Source organism: Diabrotica undecimpunctata, chromosome 4 (assembly GCF_040954645.1).
Source record: "Diabrotica undecimpunctata isolate CICGRU chromosome 4, icDiaUnde3, whole genome shotgun sequence".
NCBI classification, from domain to species: domain Eukaryota; kingdom Metazoa; phylum Arthropoda; class Insecta; order Coleoptera; family Chrysomelidae; genus Diabrotica; species Diabrotica undecimpunctata.
In genome coordinates, this window is record NC_092806.1 from 100,350,838 (window position 1) to 100,367,144 (window position 16,307).

At 32.5% G+C, this 16,307-nt stretch overlaps 1 protein-coding gene across 1 annotated transcript; it reads left to right on the plus strand.

Annotated features, from left to right (window-relative positions):
- Positions 1–10,141: 10,141 nt before the first annotated feature.
- On the plus strand, positions 10,142–11,386 carry LOC140438844 (uncharacterized). Its single transcript, XM_072528488.1, has one exon. The coding sequence runs from the start codon at positions 10,142–10,144 to the stop codon at positions 11,384–11,386; it is 1,245 nt and encodes a 414-aa protein (XP_072384589.1).
- The last annotated feature ends 4,921 nt before the right edge of the window (positions 11,387–16,307 follow it).

Here is a 16,307-nt window from a genome sequence, read left to right on the forward strand (position 1 = left end):
AAATAATTTATATGGCAGAAAAAGGTACACAAGAAAACGATGTAGGGAGTTTCGGACTTTTCTTCTTTTTTATCTTTTTACGCAGACATGACTTTTTGTTTTTTCAAAGTGCTTCTAGTAAGTTATTGTTTTATCGTTTTCGTGGTCTTCCTACTGATCGTCTTCGTATTGGCGAACTATCTTTTGCCTCTATTTGTTGTTCGGCGTATGTGTCGTTTCATTCCACTCTTCTATTTCTTACCCAAACCTTGATATTCTTCACCTTACATCTACGTCGTATATTTGTTGTACTTTTAGATCTGTCTCATAGTGTCCATTTTTACCATAAGTTTTTTTAAGTATTCTCATCTCTGCTGTTTTTTTTTTGTTCTCTCTGTGTCAGGTCGTGTTTTTGCTGGTATGCTATTATTGGTCTGAAATCAGTTTTGTAAATTCCGACCTTCATTTCTTTCCCGATATTTTAATTTCTGCATATCGTTTAACTTAGGCAACCTGCAGCTCTGTCTGCTCTATTCACTTGATCTTTCACTTCTGTTTCGAGCTTTCCGAAGCTAGATAATGTAATGCTTAGATATTTAAACTTCATCCCTTGTTCTATTATCTGACCTTTCAGCTTCGATTTACAGCTTAGTAAATTTGCTGTTATAACCATGCATTTTGTCTTTTTCAGAGAAATAACCATGTAAATTTTTTTAGCATTTATATAAAATTTGTGCTCTATACGTTGGAAATCATCCTCACTTTTAAAGAGTAGTATCCGTCGTCTGCATCGCAGATCATTTTAAGTTGTTTTTCTACCATTTGTTATCCTTTTTTAGTTCTCACTTTTTTAATATTTTATCCATAATCAGGTTGAACAATTAAAGGTCTCATGGAATCTCCGTGTTTTATCCCTTGCCAGCATTAATAGCGTCAGTTATTTCTTCTCCTACTTTTACTTTTAATGTGTTGATTTGGTAAATATTTCCAATAGTTTTGATTTATTCTAAAATTATCTATCTTGCTTACAATAAGTGGATAACGTCCTTTCATTTGACTCGATGACAAATGCCTTCTTAATGTCCACGAGACACAGATAAGTTAGTTTGTTGAATTCCAGTTATTTCTCTGACACTTTCTTTATTATGGCGTCGGTGCATGCTATTCCCGATCTACAACCTTGTTATTCTTCTGCTAGTATTATAATTTCACTCAGTTTATTTTTGTTATCACTTTTTTTAATTTTAGTGTTGTGTTTAAAAAATCTCTGTAATTTTCGGGCCCAATTTGTCTTAGATTTTAAAGAGAGATATTAGAATAGAATAGAAATATGCTTTATTGTCACTGGAAATTGTAAAATTTTATGGATAAAGCTTGCAAAAAGTCAAAAACTTAACAATAACAATTAAAATTTACGAACATTACCTAAATCGTCAATATCACAAAAAAAAATATACAATCAATATTAGGATGCTTGGTCTTTATTTTTAATATTTTGTTTTCTTCTATAATTTTTTTTAATAATTTAACTAGTTGTCATATAATTTGGAACTTGGACAACGTAATGGCAGATGAGATCGTTTTGTATAATTCTGCATAGAGAACAATTTATGTAAGTTAAATTAATTCATTAAACTACCCACGCTTCGTTTATATACTTGGAAATCACCAGCAGATACTAAAGCGATGATCATAAGAAATCCAATCGATTATAAAACAAAACTGAAAGATCCCGAAATTCAAATGAGATAACTTAACACTACCTGGAGCAGACGTCCTCTCAGACTATACCGTGTTTATCAGTGACATAAAACTCAAACTACAAAAAGTAAAATGCCAACAGCCGACTAACCGAATAAACAAAACACTGACTGTTTTCGAGATAATAGCCAAGAAAAGAAGTTCACAAATCGAAAGAAACACATAACGTCGAAAACTACTAAAACCAGATCTTAAACATTATATATTAAACAATGAAAAAGTATAAAACTATTAATAAACGCAAACAACAATGGATGACTGATAAAATATTGATAGTAATAGAAAACAGACAAAAACAAAAACAAAAAAAAACACTGATGAATGCAACAAAATAAATAAAGAAATGAAATCAAAAGAAAAATCCGGGTTGCAAAAGAAAAATGGTACAGCAGCACATGTTTTCAAATGTAACTGCACAAAAAGAACGCCATGTACAAGTTTAAATATGCATAAAGCGCGAGAAATAATTTGATAATATAGGGCAACTGCCAGAAGTTTGCTTGACTAGTCAAAGAACGGAAAAAACTAGAGTCTATATTGAGGAACTGTTTGATGCCGAAATAACAGAAATTCAAAATCTAAAATATATCGACTGGTTCAAGCCTAATCTTCGATAAAATGGAAAGAGCTATAAAACTATCAAAGAATAGGAAAGCAACCGGTCCAGATGAAATTCTTAGCGAAATAATCAAACTACTCGACGATAAAGGCAAACCATTTCTTATAAACCTTTTCAATAAAATATACGAAATAGACTGGCTACCGTCAACATTAAATGATATAGAAAAAAATAAACGCTAAACAATTATCGTACTATCAGTCTGATAAGCCATGTATTGAAAATTGTCTTAAGAATCATGCACACTATAAATTATAAATAGAAGTCCAACTAAGCGAAACACAGTTTGATTTTAGAAGCAATCTTGGAACCAGAGAAGCCTTAATCAGTTTGCAAGTGGTGGTTCAAAGATGTAAGGATATCGCACAACTGGTATGTATATAATTTACAAACTTAGAAAAGGCCTTTGACCGGCTCACTCACGACAAACTGAGTGGTGTCTTAAAGCAGGTGATAATTGATTACCAACTCCTCCGTATTAATAAAAATGTGTATTGGCATCAATGTGCAAACATACAAGTTGGTCAGAATACGACAAAAGCAGTGAAAATAGGACGTGAAGTGAGACAAGGGAGTATTTAATCGCCTCTACTTTTTATTATCTATTCCGAATTTATTTTCAAAGAAGCCCAAGATGAAGATGCAGGCATTAAAATCAAGGGGTTAGTGTTAATAATCTCAGATATACAGACGAAACGGTACTGATTGCTTCCAATAAAAGTTTAAACGACTTATAACAGACTGGCCGAAACATGTATTGATTATGGGCTAAAATTTAATACTTCTAAGATAAAACTAATGGCTGTCAGGAAAATAGAATTACAAACAATAAACATCAGAGCGTATGGAATAAAGTTAAAAAGAGTCCACAATAGTAGGGAGGAAATAGCGTAGGAGCAGAGGAGCACGGAGCACCTGCATACACCTGTCCCTAATTTGCATACACCTGCCCTAATTTGCATACAGCTGTCCCTAATTTGCATACACCTGTCCCTAATTTGCATACACCTGCCCTAATTTGCATACAGCTGTCCCTAATTTGCATACACCTGCCCTAATTTGCATACAGCTGTCCCTAATTTGAATGTGCTCCATAATTTGCATACACCTGTCCCTAATTTGAATGTGCTCCCTAATTTGCATACACCTGTCCCTAATTTGAATGTGCTCCCTAATTTGCATACAGCTGTCCCTAATTTGAATGTGCTCCCTAATTTGCATACACCTGTCCATAATTTGCACACAGGTGCTGCTAATTTGCATACAGCTTTGCATGTGCTCGCTAATTTGCGTACACCTCCCACCCTAGATATGTGAACACATGTAAAGGGGTATAAGAAGTCTTGTATTGTGTGTGTTATTTAGTTTTTAACAATGAGTGGTAAAGTGCAGATGTCTAACGTGTTTTTAAGTGAACGTCGATTTTACTTAAACCCATCAAATACCAAATATGTGTCCATCTGTTTAGCCCACGAATTTAACTTTGAACCAAGTGTTATTATCAGTGGATACAAACATGATTGTGTCTTATTCAGTCAAACCGATTGGATCAAATTTTTATCCCATAAAAATGTGATCGATAATTTTATGGCGGGAAATCACCAACAACCAATTAAAGATGGAGATTTTCTGCTAGAATTCATGCAGCTTCCATGCATGTTAGTTGTAAAAATTATCAAAGGTGATTCACAGATCATGTTGGGTGCTAATTCAATAACATCAATATGGAAAATACTACCGCTTCTTAATTACCATTTAGAAACCCTAAAGAAGGAAGAATTTACCAACTCCTTAGAAATATTAAAGCTGGGGGTGGTTTCCAATAACCCGATTGAATCCGGGCTTAAGATTATGGAGCCCATTAAGAATATAAATAAGACGACTTATGGTATAGCTTTAGAGTTACTCTATAGATACCCTGGACTATTCAATGGTCAAATTTAACGAAAATGTTCGTATTCACTACGTTGAAGCCAATTGTCCATGCAGAACCAGATACTGGGAATTCATGGTTGCTGACAGAATGAGGTTCCGACGTAGGATAGATGAAACTGCTAAAATTATTAATCCTGTACTAGATATAAGACATAGAAATAAAATACAATCATAAAAAGTTTTTTTATTTGTTTCACTAATATTAGGACAAATTTTGATAAGGAACTTTGTAATATATAGAACAAAAATAAAAAACATTTTTTAAAAATTTATTTTAATTTATTGCATTGTTTTAATTTATTACATTATTTTTGTTAATCCAAGAATTATGAGAACTATTCATTCCCATCCATTTTACATATACCTTGTTGCCTTTCCTCCTCAACACCTTCTCCACTAAATAAATATCAGGAAACCGGGTTTTTTGTAATTCTTCACTGTAAAAAGCACCTTGAATTTCTTCTTTTCGTGAATCTTCCAACAAATAAGTTACTGGATTGGTTTGCTTAACTTTTCTTATTCTAAAAATCTCATTTGTCCAGTTGGGCAAATAACCCTTAGTAAACAAACTCCTATGTTTTGAAATTCGGACGTAATCACCAACTTTTAATTTATGTTTCCTGGGATCAATGGTTTTAAGGTAATTATAGGCAGTTATATTCCCAGCATTTTTTTCATTGACTTGGCTAGGTGCGAAACCTGTAGTTAAATGTTTAGTATTATTGTATTTTTTTACAATATCAGAAAGATTGGTTACCCATTTATAAGACCCTTGTAAACTAAACTGCTTCCACAACATTGATTTTATGGTTCTTATTACTCTTTCCGCGATACTTGCCTTTAGATTGGAAAATGTACTATAGTGGTTAATATTGTGTGATTTCATAAGAGAGTTAAAATTGGAATTGTAAAATTCAGTTCCCAAATCTGTTTGAAGGTTTTTTGGAAATGTTTTCATTTTATTCAAAATTTTTTCCATTGCTTTTGTTATCTCAATTCCCGTTTTTCGTTTAACAGGTTCTGCCCACACAAATTTGCTAAATGCATTTATAACAACAAGAATATATTGGTATCCCTTATTCACTTTGGCATAAGGAATCATTACGGCTAAATCTGCTTGAACCAAATCATTTAACCCTTTTATGATTACATGTCTTCTTCTATAATTTTTTCTCGCTGGTCTATGTATCTCTTCAATTACTTGACTTTTAGACATTTTTTTCTAAAGGACATTGGATAGTTATATGCACCAATACGTTGGGATGAGTGCCTAATTGAAATGAAATCTTATCACCTTTCTGAAAAGTTTTACCTATTAATTCATGGTATTTATACTGTACAGAATTTAATATTACTGGAGCGTCAAATGCATAATGTTGTATGCTCTCTATTTTTCCATTTACGGAGAAGACATAAGCTGTTCCACCATTTTCAAGAACGTAGTATTCTTTATTCAAATTTAATTTTTTTTCTCCTCTTAGTGTTAAAACGAATTTACTGTAAAATGTAGAAGCGTCGCAAACAAAATATAGTTTACTCGGTCTTGATAAATTTTTACATGATTTTAAAAAATGGTTACCAAATTTACTTACAGGCATTTTGATAATTATATCTACACTTTCGTGTTTATATATCTTTTTCTAAAGGACACTGGAGAATAAAGTCTACAATTATTAAAGGTAAATTAGTTAACTTGAATTGAATTGTATCTCCCTTTTTTATTTGAACACCAACCAATTCATTCAATTTATATGTTTTAGAATTAATTTTAACAAATCCATCGAAATAAAGTACTTTCAAAACGGATTCAATTTTACAACTAAACGGAAATGGAAAAGTGGTCTCCATGTTTTCCAAAATATAATAATTTTTATTAATTTTTAAATTTTCATGTCCTCTTATACGATAAAAACATTTGCTAAAAAAAGTTTCTGGATTAGCTGTAAAATATAAGGGTACCGAAATGTCATCACTACAAGTTTTTGACTCGGATAAAAAGTGAGTTCCGAAACGATTTATTGGCATTATTGTATTATTCCACCTTCTCGAAGTTCTTCAATTATAGATATAATTTCATTCACGTGTCCGTCGTTTCCCGCAGCTTGTGATGCGATTAATAACCTTAATCTATCTATTATTTCATTAAAATTATCAAAGTATTTATACTCTAATGGCTTCCCACTATATTTTCTGAAAAGTGCACCACCCCTTTTTTTATAATGTTTAGCTAAATTTCGGGTAACAGGTCCCTGCGCTAAATTTCCAGGAAGTGAACTTAAACGAACTCTAGATGGTTGTGGTCTCGTTTCCAAAGCTGGTTTAATAATAAAATTATATTTATCCTTTATTTTTGACGGAATACTTTTTATAGGTAAGTCAGGATTATTGTTTCTATATATCGCATTTGTTCTACGTAAAATATCAATATATTCATTAACATCTGTTTTTTTAAACGATACTGGATTCGTTTTAAATAAAAGCTCGTAGAGCCCTGGAGTGCCCTTGTATCTTATATTATTGATAATAAGATCCGCGCCATCAAAATCAATTAGAGAATTTCCAATAGAAAATTTTTCAGTTTCCAAATCATGGTAAACTCCTAAATCATGGTCAAAATTACCTTTTGTGTCTTCAATGTTAGCTTTAATATATTTCTTTGGTAAAGGTGATGTATAATTCTCATAAAATTGATTCATTATATCTGGATTTGTAATCATTTGATTAAATTCTCTAAGCGTATCCTCAAAATACCGATTAATATCCTCATCCGTGGTATTAGTTTGTCCTTCTGACTCAAAAGTTTCTTCTGGTTGTCTTTCCCTTGGAATAATAGATTCATCACCAAAGTTGGTAGGTGTTTTTGATCCCCCAGGAAGTACACTCGTATTTGGAGAAGAAAATGCTAAGCGATAATTGGATTTTCGCATTTTGTAGTCTTTTGGTGTACTCAACTTGATTGGTTTATCAAACGAATATTGTGGTTCTTGTTTAATAGACGGAACAGTTTCCAGTTTATGTAAAAGTTTATTAAGTGGTTGTGTAATAGGTTTATAATTTTTTTCTAAAGCAGATTGAGACTGAGCTATGTCATGTTTTAAACTACGATACTTCTTCTTCAACGCTTGTCGTGATAAAAGCAGTTTTCGCGTAACTTTAGGATCCATTGTGTACTAGGAATGTTAGTTTAAAGCCTTATATACCTATCGAACCCATACCGATATCGACCCATTGATTTGGGAGAGTCTTTATCAATGACAAGAAATCCATATCTGTCTTTCCAACAGAATGAGCACAAATCTTTAAATTGTTGGAAAGTCATGTCTATATTAACGTGATCGTCAAAAATATGTTTTAAATTTGTAAAGTCTTGTTGGAAAACTACAAGTAAATTAGAATTATCTCTAATTAATTGTTTTGGAATAGCACTGTATGTTTGACATAAATAAAAGCAATCTATATTTTTATGTCTCCCATAACAAAAATACCTTTGTACAATTTTTTGATCACACGATGGAATATCATCAAAAATAACTATTGAATTTTCTTTAATATCATCAGGAGATGGTACATTATTGGGATCATTATATCCTTCAAAGCCAATTTCTTTTATTGGCTCAACCAAGTTTCGCAAATATACATACTTTGGTTGATACAACGACTTGGAATATAAATATATATTCTCAAATCTTAGACCATTTGGATGCTCAATTAAAGACAATAAAACATTCGTCTTGCCACAACCACTTGGTCCAACAACTAAAAACCTTCTGTTGCCACCAAAAAGATAGCCATGTTTTACATGTTGTTCCTTTGTAACCTCATCATGGTTAGAAATAGGAAGAGAGAGTTTCTGCTTTTCAATCTTCATTAATAAAATGTTTTTAAAACTTTGGGGTATATATAGCCCATCTACTATATATATAAGTGAGACACCATGAAAAAAAAGATTCAAGGGCATATAAAAAGAAAAGGGCGTGGATTATTAAACAAAATTATAAATAAGCTTCCATTAGAACTCCATCTTCCAGGATATTCATATTGTGGACCAGGAACCCGCTTACAACAAAGATTAGAGCGGGGAGATAAGGGAATTAATAAACTAGACGAGGGTTGTAAACACCACGATATTGCATACTCTACAAGTACTGATTTATCAACCAGACACAAGGCGGATCAGATTTTAGAAAACAAAGCTTGGGATATTGTAAAATCTAAAGACACACCGTTTGGACAGAAGGCAGCTGCTTGGTTTGTTACAACAGCTATGAAAGGAAAACGTAAGTTGGGAATGGGTCTAAGACGCAAAAAAGGTGGTTCTCTTCGTAAAAGAATAAATAAGAAAAAAAGGATCATTAAAACACCAAAGAAAGGTGGATTCCTTCCCCTACTTCTCCCACTAATCGGTGCTTTATCTGCTGTTGGGGGCCTTGGTACTACTATTTACAAGACCATTGGAGATGCGAAAGCTAATCGAATTAGTCTTGAAGAACAAAAACGCCATAATCTAGCCATGGAACAGAAAGGCAAAGGATTATATCTAAGACCTTATAAGGGCTATGGATTATACTTGAAGCCTTATTCAAAAAACTAAATCTTCCTCATCATGCTTTAACAAGTACTGATATAATAAAGCATGGTAAAGCTCTTCCTTTGTTTAGAGGTGTGTATATGAGAAATAATATGCCAAAAAAACTTCATAAAAACGAGTGTGGTGTTATAAATTTAGATTCTAATCGAGGAGTCGGAACCCACTGGGTAGCTTATGCAAAATCTAAGTCTAACGTAATTTACTTTGATTCTTATGGAGACTTACCCCCTCCAAAAAGCGTAATAAAGTATTTTTTAAGTAATGGCGATGTAAAAATATATTACAATTATGATAAAATCCAAAACGACTCATACAGGTGTGGTCATTACTCCTTAGATTTTCTATACAACTACTATAAATAGCAAACATTGATTGTTTACGTTTTAAAACAATGTCTTTCAACTTTACGCTTACTGGGAACGCTTCAAATCTGAGTTATAGTTTTAATCCTCCGATTTACCTTGAAGATGAATTCGATTACGAAATTGGGGTAACTAGTTTTTATAGTTTTAATAGTATTCCAAATATCGATGAAAACAATAACATTTTTCTCTGGAATATACGAAATGTTACTTATACCTATAAATTACCAAAGGGGTCTTATGAATTAGATGATATTACAAAACTTATAAAAGAAAACATGAAAAAGAGAGATAGTGATGCGACTATAGAAATTACTCCACAGTTATCATCCTCCAAAGTTATAATTAATAGTAATAGAGAAATTTCATTTCTTCCCGCGAATTCTATTGGGAAATTATTTGGATTTAAATCAGGGCTACTAGCAGCAAACCAGATACATATCTCAGACAACCCAGTGGAGATTTGGGGTGCAAACGCATTATGTATTGACTGTAACATAGCATCAGGATCCTATTTAAACGGAAATCCAGTTCACATTATCCATCAGTTCTTCCCAACCGTACCAACTGGGTATAAAATAGTTGAGGTACCCCAAAATATTTTGTATTATCCAGTGAGTATTAAAACAATCTCTAACCTTACAGTAAAAATTATCAACCAAGCAGGTAAACTTGTTGACTTTGGAGGGGAGGAGGTTACTGTAAATCTACATCTTAGAAAACGTATATAATGGTTTTAGTTTTTTCTCGCGAACCAAAAACATATATAAAGAGATTACCTTCTACAAAAATAACTCCATCTCTACCAAAATCATATAAAAGGAGATTACCTTTTAAACAAATAACTCCATCTAATCGTCGCTTTCTTCAATCGTTAGGATTTAAAGTCTTGGTATAATGGAAATTCTTCACGTTACTGGTCAACCTTTTAATGATAACACTATTGAAGATTATCAGTTCCACACTTATCAACCATACATTCCTGGAAAATTGGGATACAATGATGAAATCCGTATTTCAGTACAAGATTTGGATAGTTTGACGTTTCCAGCAAATAGTTTCCTCTATATTGAGGGCAAATTAGCCACACATGACAATAAAACACCAACCAAAATAAAATTTATTAATAATAGTATAGCTTACTTGTTTCGTGAACTACGTTTTGAATTAAATGGGGTAATAATTGACTCAGTACGTGATGTAGGATTAGTATCAAGTATTAAAAACTATCTTAGCCTTAACGAAAATCAAAGCTTGCTATTGGAAAATGCTGGTTGGTTTCCAAAAATGAGTAGAATGGAAAATAATAGTGAAGTCCCTAAAAACAATGTTTTGGTAGATTCAAATGGAAACTTTAATGTGTGTATACCTTTAAGACTATTATCCGGATTCTTTGAAGATTTTAGAAAAATTATTATGAACATGAAACAAGAATTGATACTTATTCGATCAAATGATGATATTGATGCAGTAGTAAGCGAAGATGAGACTGAGCGTCCAAAAATTGACATTACTAAATTATATTGGGAGGTACCACATGTAACTCCTAGTATTCGAGAACAGTTGCGACTAAACAAAATTTCACATACAAACCAAGAACTACCTATTAAATTTCGAAGTTGGCAAATGATTGAATATCCAGCCCTAAATAACTCTACACGTCACACATGGTCAGTGCGGACTAGTACCAAAATAGAAACTCCACGACACATTGTTGTTGCTTTTCAAAATAACAGAAAATCAAAATTAACAAAAGATATGAGTAAATTTGATCATTGCACTTTAAAGAATATTAAAGTGTTTTTAAATTCTGAGAGGTATCCCTATAATGATCTTCAACTAGATTTTAAGACTAATAGGTTTGCCAAACTATATGAAATGTTTGCCAATTTCCAGGAGAGTTATTATCACATGACCTTAAACCAACCCATATTTAATCCAATTGACTTTAAAACAATTGCTCCACTTATACACATTGACTGCTCTCGTCAAAAAGAAGTAATTCAATCCGGATCTGTTGTGCTTCGTATAGAATTTGAGACAGATGAACCAACAACCTCTGATATCTCAGCCTATTGTCTAATACTTCACGAGAAAGAATTCACATATAACCCTCTAACAAAAATTGTGAAACAATTGTAAAATATTTATATTATACAAAACAGGTGAATGCAAATTAGGGAGCACCTGTATGCAAATTAATGAGCACCTGAAAATTAGGGAGTTTGTTTTAAATAGGGAGCAGCTGTATGCAAAGAGCAGGTACAGGTGTTGTAAAATTGTATCTAATGAGAGACTTCCCGTATGAGGACTGTATAAGGGCCAGGTGCTAATTATGGCATTATATGCGAAACTCTCTCATGCGCATGACTGAAAATTCTTTTAAAAATACAAATTATGCACTACACAAACTCAGTCTGTAATCATGTGCTTAATAGTAGATGTCCAAGGTTTTATTACCGAAAAAAATAAGTTTATCGTGAAAGAGTTTGCAAGTTATGATGGTCAAAAAATTAGTCATTTTTTTTTTAAACCACCATATCCGATACGATTATTGGGTCCTGAATATTATAATCAAGCTGTTTGGTTGATGAATAACCATCATGGATTGAACTGGAATCACGGATTTACACCAGTACACCAGTTCCATAATATTATCCAACATTTGACAAGAGGCGTTAATGCTGTTTATGTTAAAGGGCGAGAAAAGTCACAGTACATCAAAAAGTATAGTCTATCCCCAGTTTTGGAGTTTGATGAACAACCAGCTCTGCAGAAAATGGAGCCAAGATGTCCATATCATTCAAACAGTGGGAGTGTTTGTGCTTTAAGTAATGTATTTCAACTTTATGATACTTTTATAATGAAATAAATTTTTTTTTTTACATTTTGTTTTATTAATAAAAAACCTTATTAAAAAAATAGTACTTTATTCAATAACTATTACATGTTACAATTTATATTTTGAAGTGCAAGTTTACACAAATGACAACTGGATTGAGCTGGGGCGAATCCTTCTAACTCTGTTCTCCACTCAGGACGATTGAAATGAACGAAACATGGGAGACGAGTTTGAACTTCAAAATCCTGGCAAAATTTTCTGGGTAGTATAGACCATGAACGGAGAAGTTCAATTGGGTCTACAAATTTTCTTACGTAGGCTAGGCTAAAATATTCCAATTCTGTGGTCGTGAACTTGTACAACGGTTTTTTTGGATGCTCTGCCATTATGCGAGACCGGAGGCAACAATCCATCTTTAGTAAATCGGTTAATGTTCTTAAAGACCAAGTCTATCCACTTTTGCTCTTCGTATCTGGAGAGAAAAAATAGTCTTACGTCTGCTTTTGGTTTTGTTGTGTAAACTTTACCACTACGCAAGCGCATCACTCAAACACAGCTTTGAAAACTGTTTAAACATAAGTTGTTTATCTTTGTATTCACTTTTTAACTGGTTAATACGATTATTTATATGATTGATATATCTCTGACTTTTGTAAAATAGAATATCACGTTTTATCCTTTTAATGCGTATACTAAACTGATTAAGCCGTTCACGAAACCTTCTTGAGTCCATACTGTTTAAATTAACGATGGTTCTTCCTTATATCCTTCCTACCCCCATTGACACCGGTTGCAGGTGTGTTGCTCATTACCCCCACTCATAATAATATATTAACACTAGAGTGTACCAAGCAAGGTGTGTAAGACTTTATCAGCTAGCGGGGACTCATTCCTGTTGAAACTTGTTAAGCTAAATCATAAACCAGTTCGTTAGAGTCCCTCACAAAATCTAATTTGTATACTATTAATTATGTGTTCAAGTATAATAAACGAAGGGAACATACCATATAAATATTGTGATAATCTACTTAGCTATAGGAGTGACGAATGGGAAACATTTTCGAGACTTCCTTTTTATATTGTACGACAAAAGCTTTGTCTCGTTTGTCGTAAAATGTCTGGAACTAGACTTATTCGAAGAAACTTAATATTTAAAGGATGGAAATTGGTATTTGAATTTTGTGCATTTTGTAGTGAGACTAGACCTATGGGACTATCTCATCGTTCTGTAGGTTATCGTGATGGATTATTGGAATCCCCACCACATAAATGGGACTCCCCACGTCCAAAGTTAGATTTACTATAAATAGACGTTAAATTCTAAACAGCTATTATTATGATGGTATCATTAAACTTTATTGTTTTACAAGCAATTGTGGGAAATTTGCTCTTAATTCAAGAACCAATCAATGTTAGAGAAACTTTTGTGTGTTTTGATAGTAATGGTATACTAAATGACACGTGGCCGTCGAAATGGACAAGAATGAAATCGTATCCGGAAAACAATTTTCTACCAACTTTACAAGCTCAAATAGCTTTGAACAGTACCAAATATAAATTGCGTTTTAGACATTTTAGTGAAAAAATCACTGATTCCGGCTGGTTAGAACTTTATAATGAAAGTCCCAAGGATGAAAAAGGTTTATCTCCAATATTTTATTATATAGCTATATGTTCAACTTTGTCAATAGTTCCTCTGGTAATGGAATTAATTAAAGTTTTAAATAAAAAAAGATGTTAATATGCAAGTGTTTTATTAATACACAAAAATATACATATGCTTAATCCTTAAATATAATTACAGATAACAAAAAACAATTTATAAGTAGGAGTCATAATAAAAAGGTGCAACTTGGAACAATTCCTCATTGGGGATATTATCTAAGTCATTTAATGTAGGAGCATCTATCATTTCATTCGCAAAAAATAAAAGGTCATCTATATTACCTTTATGTTGATTAATTAATAAATGGCCCCAAGCCAAAGTAGAGACATTACCAGGAATAACATATCTTTTATCGTCACGGGATGTTAGTGATACCTTATTTCGCAATTCGGTGTAAACAGTGTGCATTTCCGACCTAAAAAAATACATTTTTCTAAAGATGGTTTCTTTGTTTTGTACAACTCTTACGTAATCATTTAAATGTAGCTGGTTTTTAACAACATGTCTGGAAACACCTTTTACTTTTTTCACAATTGTATTAGCCTCAATACAATAAGCTTTAGCTCCAGTACCGTAGAATGCTTTAATGGTGGTGTTTGGAAATTCATTTTTCATCTTTCCAAGAATTGACTTTGTCTTGTCTACCCCATGTTGATTATTTTCCGAATAATTAGATGTATCAAAGTAACGTAGATTTTTGTTCATATCATCATAAAAGTTTGGTGTTTGTACTTCTAGAATGAGCGAATCAGTATCTGTATAGAGAAGATTAGCATTATTGTGGTACTTGTTTTTTATATACCCGTAGAAGAAATCATATATAAATGTCTTAGATACATCCAGAATAGAAAAACCAATATATAAAGGTTTATCGTAAATAATTTTGGTTTTATTTAAATGAATTGCAACTAAATTTTCGCTGAATATTGATAATGAGTTAAATTCTGGTTTGGCAATTAAAGATTTTGCTCCAACCCTTCCAAAATGGTAGGTCATTATGCTGATCATGCATATTGGGTGGATAATGCAAGTCTACTTCCAACACATACCCCTTTTCACCATCATCATCAATATTAAAAACATTAAATTGGTCAATTTCTTGTTCATTTAACGATCTAAAATTTCCCCAAGGAACAGGTTGGCTCATGGCGGCGCCGTAGAGATTAGTGGCATCTAGATACATTATGTATGTTTCCGGTTTTGTTGGATCGAAATTATTTAAAAATCTGTTGTTTGCAATACCCATACGTTTCCTACAGGTAGCCACGCCTCCTCTGATCCCTTTTTTGAAAAAGTGTACCATATCAACATCCGTTAAAAGCTGAAGCTCGATATCGGTATATTTTAACATAGCATCCCATGTTAGAGATGGGGCTGTAACATAATGTGCAGGATCCAATTTGTACTCTTTGAGACATACCTTTCTAAAATTTTCAAATATGTCAGCTAGTAGAAGTACATCTGATTTTAAATACAGCATTCCATAATCCCCCATAGATGGGCAGTTAAAATGATCCCAGACCTCCTGTGCTCTGTTATAATCTTCTGTAGTTATATGTTCTCCCCTTAAATTATCATAAAATTTTTCTTTAGATGGTAGATGTTTCGCTTCTAATTTGATATAACTATCAATATATGTATATGGAAATACACCTTTACGGCGCATTAAACCGAACTCTTTTTCACCTGGGAAATATTTCCTTATTTTATTGCATTGATCAGACTCTAATGTTTGGCTTAATTTATCTAAAGACTTTGCTAAAAATTTAAATGAATCTACAAACCTCAATTTTAAATAAACATTATGTTTTTTTGAATCATTACTCTTGTGTACTAGAACAGATTTTGAAAATGTAATATACTTTTCTTTAGTTTGTGCAATAGCTGATAAATACTGTGTTCTGCTGGTGTTCTGCAACTTTGATTGTGTAGGATTGTCCATCTGATGGATCACAATGATGTATTGGCTTAAGAATCGACTCAAAGTCAGCATAAATTACAAACGGGTGTTGGCTTGTTTTTTCAATATTGATGAATTTTAGAATATTGGATGGAAGAGTTTCACCACACTTGTTAACTCTCAATTCACTGGTTGGGAGTATTGTAGAGATGTGTGTAAACAATCATTTTCTTGGTGATTTTTCAGCTTTTCAAGGGTTGAAATAGTTTGAAGACACCCATCACAGAAATATTGTTTTCCATCATATTTTGTCTTTTGAGTTTTTACTAAGCGATACAAGTCTGTTATGAGACAATAATGGCTCTGATTATTGTCACTTATTAATAAAAGATTAACATGTATAAGTTTACGTTGTTGAGTATAGTGAAGTGGTCCTACAACTTTATATTGCATCTTGTTTTCTTTCAAAAATGAATGAAGACCGTAAACGTTAACTGATATATTGTTTAAAATCTCAAACTTGTTAATGTCCTTTAACTTAACCGGGAACGCGATACCATCAAAATTTAGAAGTGTGTCACATGGAGGATATGACTCTGGTTTTGTTGGATGATCATTAGCAGGAAATATAGCAGCCATCACACAATAAGCAAAA